Below are 12,648 nucleotides of genomic sequence, written 5' to 3' on the forward strand. Positions count from 1 at the left end.
TAAAGTTTTACGTTCTATGAATAGGAACAAGTTCGTTGAAGAAGTTATATCCCTTGTTGCCTGCGTACGTACTAGATAAGTTGTTACCTAATATTTTTTTCCATTCTTTCTTGCCGTGTATGTTTGTATCATATCATCATATCATCCTTTATTCTTCCATGCTAGCAACCACATAGCTAAAACACAAGTCTATTTCTGAGCAGCTTTAACGAAGCGACCTTTCCAAGAACTTGTTCTATCTCAGTTATTTTAATACATACATATAATCACGTCTTAATCCCTTATGGGGTAGACAAATTCTAATAAAGATTCAAATTACGCACAAAGTACAAAGTACCCATCGACTAAAAGAAGAATCCCAAATTTATAAGTCTGAAATTTTTACGACATCAGTGAGAAAGAGAAGGATTGGTCCTCTTTTAAGTTCCGGGAGCCACACGGCACTTATTTTAATTCATCGTCTGTAACCTCACGTCACGTGGCCTACAAGTTACTTACCTCACTAATAACCCATCGGTATATGTGCCAGCAGTTACCAATGCTGTGGTGTGTAATTAAATCAAGGTTGCACCGGTGTTGCGTAACCGTTACGACGGTAACGGGAGACCACAACGGTACTCGGGTCGCTGTTTTCACTATTTAGTTTAAAAATACCATTTCTCAATTTCTAGGCGATAATTTAGATATGTCGAGCCCGAAATTGTTCTCCGACTGTTTTTAACGAAAAATGTATTTATTTTGTGAAACTGTTCAGTATTTTTGGCTTCGAGCGTCTAGGCGACAAGACTTAATATCTTTAAACTTTGTTACTAAATATTAACAAATTGATTGACTGAATCTGTTGATGAATCGTTCAAAAATGTACATATAATCTTGTTTTAAAATGTAAAGTCCTGTTGCCCGATGGCGAAAAAATATGTCGTCGGAGAATATGAAATTTCGCTCTCATCTCATTGGGAATACTGAGAAGACTATACTCGCTTTTATTTAAATTAAAAATAACAACACGAACAATAGTTCTTGTTATTATATTTTGATTTACCCGATTGACTATAACGAACCAACCACTGGTTTAAATGGAAATATCGCACTGTATATTTAAATTAAAAACAATAAATAAATATAATATATACGGGACAGAATATACAGATTTAGTTAGTCTCGAAGTAAGTTCGGAACTTGTGTTAAAAACAGTGCAGAATTCGCTGTTATTGCATGTAGTTTTCTGTAAGATCATACTTTCTCTGCCAGCTTAATTAAGAAGTTGCAATTAATCTCTAATGGCCACTTGCATCTGTTGTATATGTACATTAGTCGTCTTCGTCGCTTCAATGTACATTAGTTTAAAACTTAAATAATAGCAAAAAACAGAAAGTGTTTGTTTTCACTAGCCTTCGTGTGAGAAGTGACCGCGTAGCCTAGATTTCCAAGCTTTTATACTATCTACGTACATATTGCTGAATAGGAAATACAATTTATTCTTGCATTGATCCACACTCAAACATAAAGATATAGCTTTAAACCTTATTCAAATTGCAGATTTTTTTTAGAGAAGGTATGTGAGTCCAGTCTTTCCTATTGTAAAAAATAATGCTCAGTGAAACACTACCGGTATTTCTATTTACTGCTTGACTCCTCTTTTCTCTGTATAAAAAAGATGCCTGTGACCACCACTAACCTAGAGATAGTTGGAGTAAAGTAATAACACAATGTAATTTCTATCTGAACGGAACATAACCCAGCTTAAATTATCATAATAATAAAATATTTGGAATTGTTTTTGATAAATAATAATTTCACACGAGAAATGCGCTATTCTAATAATACGGTAATTACAAAATCAAATGTAATTCAATTTTACCAAATCGGTCATTGATATCAAGTGGAAACAAGCATGTCAATCGTCAATATCACAATAAAATCGATTTGTAAAATTCTATTAGTCGATTGAACAATGTCCAACAGAGGGCCTAACAAATCAGAGTAAATTTAATTACTTGCCATTACTATTTCGTAGGTATTTGTACCTTTGTAGTGGTGACGGTGAAAGTACCAAATCGGTACTTTGGGCGATTGGTTAATTACACAATAACGGACGACGGAGGGTGATGTAATAGTTAAATAATAGATTTATTTATTTGTAAACGTACTGTGTTAAATTATCGCCCAATTTCGCATCCTGCATTATATTTTAGATTGACCTAAAGGATTCATTAAAAATATTAGGACAATATATAAACTTTAGGATTTATATAAAGAGATAATAAAACTAGTAAGTTTCATTCTAAAGTAAGACCACTGTATGAGAACTTTTCTTTGAGTTACATAAGGAACTTGTTGATTTTAAAGATTGGTTTACTTAATCGCATGGCAATCTACAGAGTTGCTAACTTAACAAAAACCAAATTACTAATAAAAAACTTTAATAAAACTTTAATAACCATAATCGAATTTCTAGATTCTTCCCATGGGTTGCGTTTTCAAAGGTTTTCAAAGATCGGTGTCTGCTAAAGGCTAGCGCTGCAAGTAATATTTCACATGTTCAGAAATCATTTCCATCCAAGTATTTTCCATCGGCGGCCAGCCTAACTGTAATCCGACTTGTATTTGATAAAGCTTTAATTTTTGAAACAATTATATTCAAATTTATAGGTACTTAATGGATTTATGATTCTTATTTGTTAAATTTTATCTAAGTGGGTGTAAAATAACAATAGTTTAGGACACAACCGACAAGACGCAAGACGTATATTACAGGCAGGAGGTACAATTTGTACTTATCACACAGGCATATAATTAAATGTGAATATAATTGTGGGAAAGCTATTAGTACCTCCTACTTGGCACTCACGAACACCTTATCAGGTAGTCCTGATGACAGCTTGCAAAAACTAATAGTTGGTTGTCATTGTAGCATAGGTACCTCTACTAAAATATGACGTAAAGGCCATTGTCGTACGTTACTATAATTTGCATAATTTTGCATATAATGCCCGAGTGTTCAATACTTTTTTATGGCGCAAAGTATAAATATTTGGTACTTTTAACCCATATCGCGCATTCTGACAACGCAAATGAAATTTTGTTTATGTGTTCGTTCTGTTTGTTGATTTGTTTAAATAATTTTTATGGTATGAATTTTCTCATAGGTAAGGTATGTTGAATGGACTTTCTTTAACAATTCTCAAATCAATTTATTTAATTTAATGTTATTTTAATTACCTATATTAAAATAACATTAAATAAAGTATTATATAATAATATTTTTTCACAAATCTTTTTTTTTTTGTTTTATATGGTGTTTAGGTTAAAACATTTTAGAATGTTATATTTTTCTGCAAAACAAATTAAAAATATCTGACATGTCAGTACGTCAGTTACTAATTAGAATCGGGTCTCTACGCAACGGTACTTGTACAAAATTGGACATACAAGATTGGCAAAAAGTGAACTGAATGTGTTACAAAAAATACAGCCTGACTAAGACGACATGTAGCGGTGTCGAACCACTAAAAACCAAAGAGGCATTCATATTTAATTACTTTAACTATCATTCACAAAAGATATCCGACAAATGTTTTGTTATATTTTTTGTATTCTAATGACAGTTTAATGAATCGTTTTATTTTTACAAAAAAGGTGTTTTGCGTCGTTTTACGGACGAATGCGGTAGATTTATATGACATTAACCCAAGGTTAGTTTTTAAGGAGGATGACGAAAATGTAAAGCTGTATTAGCATAATATATTATTTTTATTTTACGAGGCAGATATTGTGTTGGTGTTTTATAAGGGCCATTTTTTGTAATCGTTTTTTTAAAGTAGTAAAAAATCACAAATTTCAATTATAAATCTATCCAAATATATAAAAGAGGACTGACTGATATATCAACACACAGCTTAAACTGCTAACAATTCGAAATTTGGCACATAGGTTCCTCATGTGATTAAGATTAGAATAGACTAGAATTTTCCAGAATTTTAGGATCGGAAATTAACGGAATTTTTGCTTTACTCTAGAAACAGTAGATATAACATTTTAAAATATCAATCAACAATATTCATTTCGCATCATTATGGCACCCGAGTTGGTAATCATTTAAATAACAGCATTTGAAATTCACCGCAATGATTCAGTAATTTCGTGAAATTGCGATGAGAACCAGAAAATATTACAAAACTCTGGCGGAACAGTTAGCGATGTGTAGAAGAATTAGAGCCACGATTCGTTTTAGTTGTCTGAGTGAAAAGATTGATACAACGAAAGAAGTAGGTATGCAGGAATCAAGGCAAGTGGAAATTATCTCTGTCTATCCTTATGGAATACGTCGGAACGGCGTCAAATCTCAAACAAATATTTATTATTATTTTTGGTATTTGGTAAAAAACCGGTTATAACCTATACCTATGTGTTAGGTACATATCACATGTCTATCCCTTACATGGTAGACAGAGCTACTAATTAAAGAACTCAAAAGCCACGTTTACTTGAAATGACTGAAATGATAAAATTTAGATTCAGATAGTGACAGGTTAGACTTCACTTGCCAAGGCCAGTAACACAATTTGAACATAAGTGCAAATTTTTAAATTGGCATCTGACAATCCACCAATTTACCTTAAAGTGCTAAATGATACAGCCCAACGTGGCCTTTCAGATTTTGTCTACCCCATAAGGAATAAAGACGTGATTGTATGTTAGTTAAAAAGAAATACAACAAATTATCTTACCAACTTCAAAATACGTCAATTTTACATGTAAGTATGTTTGATGAGAATATCTGACGTAGGCCTTGTGTAGGCCTCACGCCTTAGTCGAGCGAATACTGAAACATGATAATTGATCCAATGTCACTTAATTTGTAAGTCTTTTATCAGATATATTCGGAGTCAAGCTGATATTTTCTGATGACAAACGAGACAAGTTGTTAGGAATTAAAATTAAGTGATGCTCGATGACTTATCTACAAATTTATATAGGTTAATTTTTACTTCTACCTATAACATGATGTCATCTGTCTTGTATATTTGGACTTCTTACGAAACTTATAGATCCTCTTGGTATTATTTTCTCTGGAGCCCAAGGTCTACCTATTGGAAAGTCAGGTTTTTACATAAAACGACTCCCGTCTGACGCTATCCTTACAGATATCTTCACAAATTTGCCTTACTGGTTAAAAGGTTAATTGCCTACAATACGTAATTTACGGCACCAAATTGAGACAAAACATTGTTATCGTTACTCCATACCTTAAAGGAAAACAATTTAACCTTTAAGAAGAATAGCATCGCCTGCAAAGTGCATATTGCAATAATAGACGCTCGCGACCTTTTGCCGATACACGCTAAATGTCAAGTAAACCATCTTCATGGCGGATGATTAATGAAACGAATTCCTTGCAATGTGTTTTTATTGGGCAAAACTGTTTATAAACAAAAAACGGAAACGCCATCTAGATGAACATTCAATAGATTTGGCGTAGATGTCGCAACTCAACTAAAAATTCGGGTACGACCTCCAGTCAGGTTATGATGGACAAAGATATTGTTATGATTCTTCCCGTATATATTTTTTTAATTAATATCTTATTGGCCTTTGTCCACGTGGCGGAAATATTCTCACATTGGCAACACAAATTTTCGTCTTTCCTTTGAAAAAGCCAAAAATGAGCTAAGGTATGGAATGAACTGCCCACGTCTTTGTTTACCGACAAGTGCCGTCCACGAACATTCAAAAGTAGATTAAATAGGTTTCTCTTGGATATGCATGTAACATCTTCGTCTTCATCGTCACTTACTCAGGTGAGATGAAAAATAAATGTCTAATCAAATATAGAGTAAATAAATAAAACGAGAGATCCGCTTAAAAAATAGCCAACCTATTATGTGTTTTGAATCACGGTTGTTGCACTTAAAGGAAAAGTTTTCCCCTTTAAGGGAAAACGGGTGGAATGCTCCTATTCTTAAGTGCGGGGAACCAAACAGTGCAACATACTATATGTACATCTACCTAATTAAATCTCTTGAGAACCTAGCCTTTGACTGTTCATAAAAGAGTATTGCAATCAAAAAAACAGACAATGTTAAAAAGTATAAAGATACGAAAAGATCTAATCAATGTAGCAGTTTTTACCAACTCGCGTGGGAACTTATTATTGGTTACTTCGCTTTTATAATGATCACGGTACACGTAAACCGTATATAAATTTAAATACAAAATATTACTGTTTTGTCATAACAATGCCTCTTCACACTGTATCAAGGTGAATGTCGAAATGGGGCAAATTATATTATATTATATATTAGCACAGATATATGTCAAACAATTAAATCTATTCAAGGTTTGTGAATGCGCCGTAAGACGTGAGATATTTTCGTGTAGACAAAGGACTGTCCACTGCCCTTATTTCGACATGCATATTACATGTCTCATGACTACGCTATGGTTACAAAGCATTTATTTTGAGTACACGTTACTTAATAGGTATTACTTGATTGTTTTTTAAAGAGATCGCTATAGGAAAGAAAATACGATGATGAATTCAAAAGATTAATTGTTCTAAAAAATCTTTTAAGTTACAAAAGTTTTATATTGATTGAACTATAAGGTACTTACATTTCTTCTTGAGGCTTTGTTCCCGTGAAAATTTACGGAAAGTCCTTTCTTAAAAAATTTACGTTCTGAAATTAACATCATGAACAATCCTGAGTCCTACTATGCCTTCAAAATTTACTGCTTTATTAATTAAAAGTATTTTGTTTCAGATATTCAACAATGACATAAAGTGTTCATCAAAATGGCGTTACGACTAAAGAAAGACATTAAGAAAGCCTCGTACTACGTGTGGTTCCTGGGTGCGCAGGAGTCCCGGGGGCTGAGGGGGGAGGAGTTCGCTCTCCCGGCCATCAGGATCTTGGAGGAGAGAGCGAGGGACTTGGAGCCTTTTAAAGTAACATTACAGGTAAGATACCCGAATCTCTTGCTATTTGGCTTTATTCTAAAAGATGGACGCTATTTTGAAAAATCTACTAATTATTAATATTAGTAATGGTATGAATATTAAATTGTCGGTTATTTTCAAAAATATGACCACAACAAATTCTACGCAAACCGTATAACTACGTAAAACTTCCAACTACATTAATTACAATAATACATGATCAGTAAATAGGTATCTTTGCGGTATTCATTCAAAAATTGGTTTGGCTCTTTGTTTTATCTTAAAAACAGTTTAATTTTACAAAATAAAATATATGTATATTCACCAAATCCGTACGATTTTTTTTTGTTTGTTTGTAAACTTTTGTATATTCTTTGTGTATTATATACACAATACAAATAATATAACAAAAGCTATTTATTCGGAGAAGTAAACTTTATGTACAGTAAATAACTATCACGAGACACTAATTGTTTTACCACAGACTTACTAAAATATGATGGGAGCGGTGAAAGTAATTTATGATCTTCTAACTGATTTATTGGTTCTCTAAACACAAACTTACATAACTCCACGCAATGGCTGCTTCCGCTCTGTGCGATAATTTAATTATTTCACTTATGACAAGAGCGGAAATTGCTAGAATTTTGATTACAAATGGTAATAGTGTGATCATTATCTTTTAAATAATTATGTGCTTTTGCATCATGGCGTTAGTCCCCGTTGTTTCATCATCCCAGGAGAAGAGGCCGGGGTCTGCAGTAAAGTTATTTGAGTTTGTAAATCAGGTTTTTACACCAAGTGTACAAACTTTACAGATGTGCAGGATTCTCATGAAATTTTTCTACAGCTCAAAATTAAAACCGGAATTCGCTATAGAGAGAGATTCATAATACTGTTCTTAGTCAATCGGTGTAATTTTATCTGTCCTGCCAACAACAATATATCGTGGTTATAGGCTCTCCAACACGACGATGCTGAGATAATGTCTGCAAAAACCAATAAGTTGTAAAATAAACCACGCATTTTCTTACAGGTGTCACACAAAGGTTTGAAGATAATCCAGAATGTGACGGCAAAAGGCAAACAGCAGACCATCAAGCACTTCATTCCCCATGGCAGCATCACAAGCGCAGTGGTTCAGGCTGATGTGGTGGCGTGTGTACTTTTGCTGTACAATCCGGTGACAGGGTGTCCGGTACATGTACATGCTTACAGGTTGGTGCTTACTACTTACTATACCTTTTCATTATAAGCCATTAACTTATTTGGTCAAATTGTCATAATTGAGGAAGAAACTGTGGCGACATATCTACGCCGCTATTTACTTGGCTAAAATAGGGAAGATTCCAAAGCAAATTTTCTTCTATATATATCATTCGGATGTTAATCCGACACTGTATCGTCGGAGCCGTGGTTCCCCAGCCGTTATGCCCAGTCTAAGAGGTAGATCTTCCCTTTATTGCGGTCAGAATAAAATTTTACAAGTAGAATGTCCTTAGTGTTTATTACGCCATTTTTAACTACCAAAATTATTATCTAAGCAATACACTAACAAAATATAAGTAAATCAGAAATGGTTGCGGTTTCGCGACCCTCGTGCTTATACTTCACCTCGGTTTTAGCGTGTAAACGTGCACGGCGAAAAGGTCAACTTATGAGCCGATTGATTGTTCAAATGTCTTCACAGTGTGTATAGAACTCTACTTGACATTCGACTAAACGGAATGCGCCTCCTAGCAACGGTAAACCCGAAGACTTCTGCAAACTGGGTCAAGGTAGAGATGTGACTGATACTTAGTTTATCACCCGACTTATAGACAGATAGCTTTTCAATAAATTGGTCTATTGTAATGTTTCTATAAAAATGAGACGAAGGTACTATATATTAACTAATCTACGAAAGATAATTACGCACCATACTTTTTCCTTACGACTTAGTAGTAAGTAATTAGTACGTGTTTATAAATTATGTTCATTACTAAGATAATTATTGTTTGTTTGATTTAAAAAATTAAAAAGGTAATTGGATAAAGTAGTATATATACAAGGGCGGACTTAACCCGATTATTATAAATGTAGAAAAAAAAAATTCAAGAGGTTCACCTTATATACCTATTTATTGCCCTTCACTATAATCTATCAAACTTAAAACGTTTGTTAAATTGGTTTTAAATTTAAGCACAAACTATTCGGACGAACACATCTACACGAATTGCGGATTAAAACATTCCAATCAGCGATTAACACAAATTAACAACGTTTACTATAAAACGAACCGGTCTTCAGCTTACCTCATTTTGCAAAAAATACCACTAACAAAATAAGGTATCCTGTATGCTAATACACCTAAATGTGTGCCAGTTTAACAAGTGAGTTGAGCTTATTTAGCTTGTTATTTGAACTTTAATTGAAAATGCGATCTTCAAACGGTAAATTTATTCGGTTATTCACATATTCTATACTTATGAAAGATATAATATGGTACACAGTTGTTGTATGTATGCAAAGAAAATATTTTTGGAACGGAGAAATATTTAGTTCATGTCTAATAAAATTTGGGAAGTTTAGTTGTTCCTCAATTTTAATCTCAATCGAACAACCATTACTCGTACCAGATTCTACACGAACAAACATGATTTGCAAAAATTAAATTTCTGGGTTAAATTAATGTCATAGGTCTGTTCTTTGTTTAACAACTTCAATTTAAATGCCGAGTCAATAAACCGTAAAAATTAACTTGTAAAATGAATCCACCACATAACCATTATGTGTTATTTTACATACATTCATTCATCTTTATTACTAACGGTGTAGTCTGAGCCAACAGTCTCAAAAAGACTGAAAGGCCAAATTTTACGGTACATTGGCCACATTTGGCTTATAATGTGTAGTTTTATAAGATAAAAAAAGGGCTAAGGTACACCTTTGAACAGGCTGTCGTAACCGTAAGATGCTTGCGAAGATGCATCCTTGCATGTTGCAATAATTTGCATTAAGTATAAAATAAAGAACTTTCAGAAATATAACACGAATGAACCTCTGATTCTAATATAGTTCAGTCCATAATCATTGGTAAAATGTTTTCAAAAGTATTATGTGCTAATAACGTAGATGTATACGTAGATACACAGTCGAAATTTTTAAATTCTGGCATTTGTGCTAGTTTATAGATTTATGCGATCAATTTGTTCATTTTTGAGTAAAACGCAAGAGCATCAATCTCCTAATTTTCGCTCACATTACTATATTTGTCGAATTCCATCCAATATCGCTTCCGTAGTCTCGTTACTTTGTGTTCGCAGATTGTATACACGATGGTGACATTAATTTATAGTAATTTTAGTGAATGGTAATTTGGTTTACAAATATTAGGAACCCATACCTATTGCTTCATGCAAATTCACTTAAGCACGATTTATATTAAATATCTAAGCACTATTAGAAACGGAACTTACTCAACTATATTAGTTAGTATATCCTTTTTTTTATTTTATCGATGAGTTTTTGAAAGACTTAGAAGAGGCTGTATCTTTTGCTATAATTCGCAGACCTATGAAGAGTGACACTAATGTACAGTCGTAATTATTGAATAGCTCTGCCTCCTCCCAGATTAAATTATTCATAGTTATATACATATATAGTCACGTCTATATCCTGTGCCGAGCCAACAGCAGTACAGTTGCATGGCTTCATGGTGGAATTAAGATTCAAATTGTGATAGGTTGCTAGCCCATCGCCTATAAGAGGAACCCCAAGTTTATAAGCTTATCCCTTAGTCGCTTTATATGACATCCACGTGAAAGATATTGAGTAGTTCTATTCTAAAGTGCCGGGAAATACACAGCACTGCCGCCGGAAACTAAACGGTTAATCAAATTAATTATTGATGTATTTAGCTTTTTTCATCAATTTTGTGATACATATAACATCAGGCCCCTAAAAGTAAGTATTATATCACTATTTTTGTTTCTGCTCGTCCATCAATGATAGGTAACCCTAGGATAGCATTTCAGGCTACCTTTGCAACGTGCATCCGACGCCACAAGCAGGCAGCGCCTACTTCTGACACACTCAGTATCTGTGACAAGGCCTGTGGGAGTGGCGGTGGTGACATTTATCTGTAGCCAAAATCTTTAAATCGATCATTTAATATATTTTTTATACTAGGTAGTTATGATTTTTTATTATTTGGTATATTTTAATGGATTTAAAATGTTAAATTAAGTAAAGGTAAAACTAAACTATTTGATTAATTAAATGATCAATTATAATTAAAATAATTGTTTAGTTTTAAGCAAAGATTCTCTAAAAGTAAAATTCCTTTTTTCAATCCGAGTAAATCTTAATTTTTTGTGACTTTTCTTTCGTGGCAATTGGAAAGATGTAGTCTCTGGCTACCCCTCCCCAAAAAGGAGTAATTTTATGTATGTACTGTACATAATACGTCTGTCTGCCCCTTAAGGGCTAAATAAGTTATACATTAATGTGAGAATTTGCACGGGAATAGTAATTAGCCGAGATGAAATGCGGATGGAGCTGATGGCATAATTTGTGTTATATATTGCACTGCATAGCATGTGAGTGTGGAATATTAACCAGCCGTTAAGTTCGAGATTGCAAATGAAATTGCTACTAGTTCCAGGTTTAATGGCCAGAAAAAGACTAAGGGAACCAGCACGGCAGTTAGAGGCTTTAATCCGGAATGAAACTAGAATCCCGATCGTTAAATATTGAGAAAACAGAATTGACACTTTAGTTATAGTTTACGTGGATCATATTCGCACTTATAACAAAATATCAATTATTTTTAATATTGATGATAAACATGCGTGATTTAAATAAGTAGCGACAAAAGAGATTTCAAGAAAAAGAAGGAAGGAAGGAAGACAGATTAATTGATATGAAGAAACTGACTTTGTGTTTATAAAAAAATAAAACAAGACAATCTAATCACAGGAATGTTTAACAAAGTCTAAATTATAACTGCTGAAATAAGAAATATCCAAATTTCTAAATCAGGACGCGAATATTTTAGGTACTTTTCGAAAGGTCACATAATAAAAATCAAATAAAACATTTTATTTGCACAATATGAGTACAACAAGGTCTTAAATTTATATAACAGATCTTATTAACCCTTCGGATATTTCAAACATTTATATTTATAAAAATCTGTTTACTATGATATGATCGACGATACGATGCGTCTTCAAACCCCTATATATTACTAACAAATAACAGTAGGTATCTATAGTTCTGTATTTACTTATTTTATGTTCCGAGGCAGTAGCCATCTCCCTTCGCAAGTTTATGATAGGACCTGCCCATTTAAGGAAACCTGATACTTTGATTAACTCGGAACCGGCCGGCAATCTGAATTCTAGAATAACTATGTAATTATACTATGTATGGTCGTTTAGCCTCTTATTCAAACATTTTGCCTGAATTTATGTTTGAATCTTAATAAATCTTGATTGAGGATATAAGTTGTTAAGGTCTTATTATAAACTAAACTATTAAAAATCAAGTAAAGCTTTAATATAAGAGAAGGATACTTAAATTTTCTGTTGCGGCATCTGTTTTCATTTCTTCAATACCTAAATGTAATTAGACGTATTTATTATCAACGTATTTATTTTTCTCTTGCCTACGGGCTAGACAGAGCCAACAGTTTTTAAAGACTGAACTTTAGTATTATGACTAGT

The 12,648-nt window shown here is 33.1% G+C and overlaps 1 protein-coding gene across 3 annotated transcripts in view; it reads left to right on the forward strand.

Annotated features, from left to right (window-relative positions):
• Positions 1-12,648, forward strand: part of LOC106130006 (trichohyalin) — a 58,294-nt gene that overhangs the window by 32,507 nt on the left and 13,139 nt on the right. For all 3 annotated transcript variants that reach the window (XM_060950574.1, XM_060950573.1, XM_060950576.1), the window contains 2 exons: positions 6,765-6,961; positions 7,977-8,158. In XM_060950574.1, coding sequence (XP_060806557.1) covers positions 6,797-6,961; positions 7,977-8,158 — 347 coding nt within the window. In that variant the 5' untranslated portion in view covers positions 6,765-6,796. The remainder of the gene's footprint in view (positions 1-6,764; positions 6,962-7,976; positions 8,159-12,648) is intronic.

The sequence above is a fragment of the Amyelois transitella genome, chromosome 22 (genome assembly GCF_032362555.1).
Source record: "Amyelois transitella isolate CPQ chromosome 22, ilAmyTran1.1, whole genome shotgun sequence".
Classification (NCBI taxonomy): domain Eukaryota; kingdom Metazoa; phylum Arthropoda; class Insecta; order Lepidoptera; family Pyralidae; genus Amyelois; species Amyelois transitella.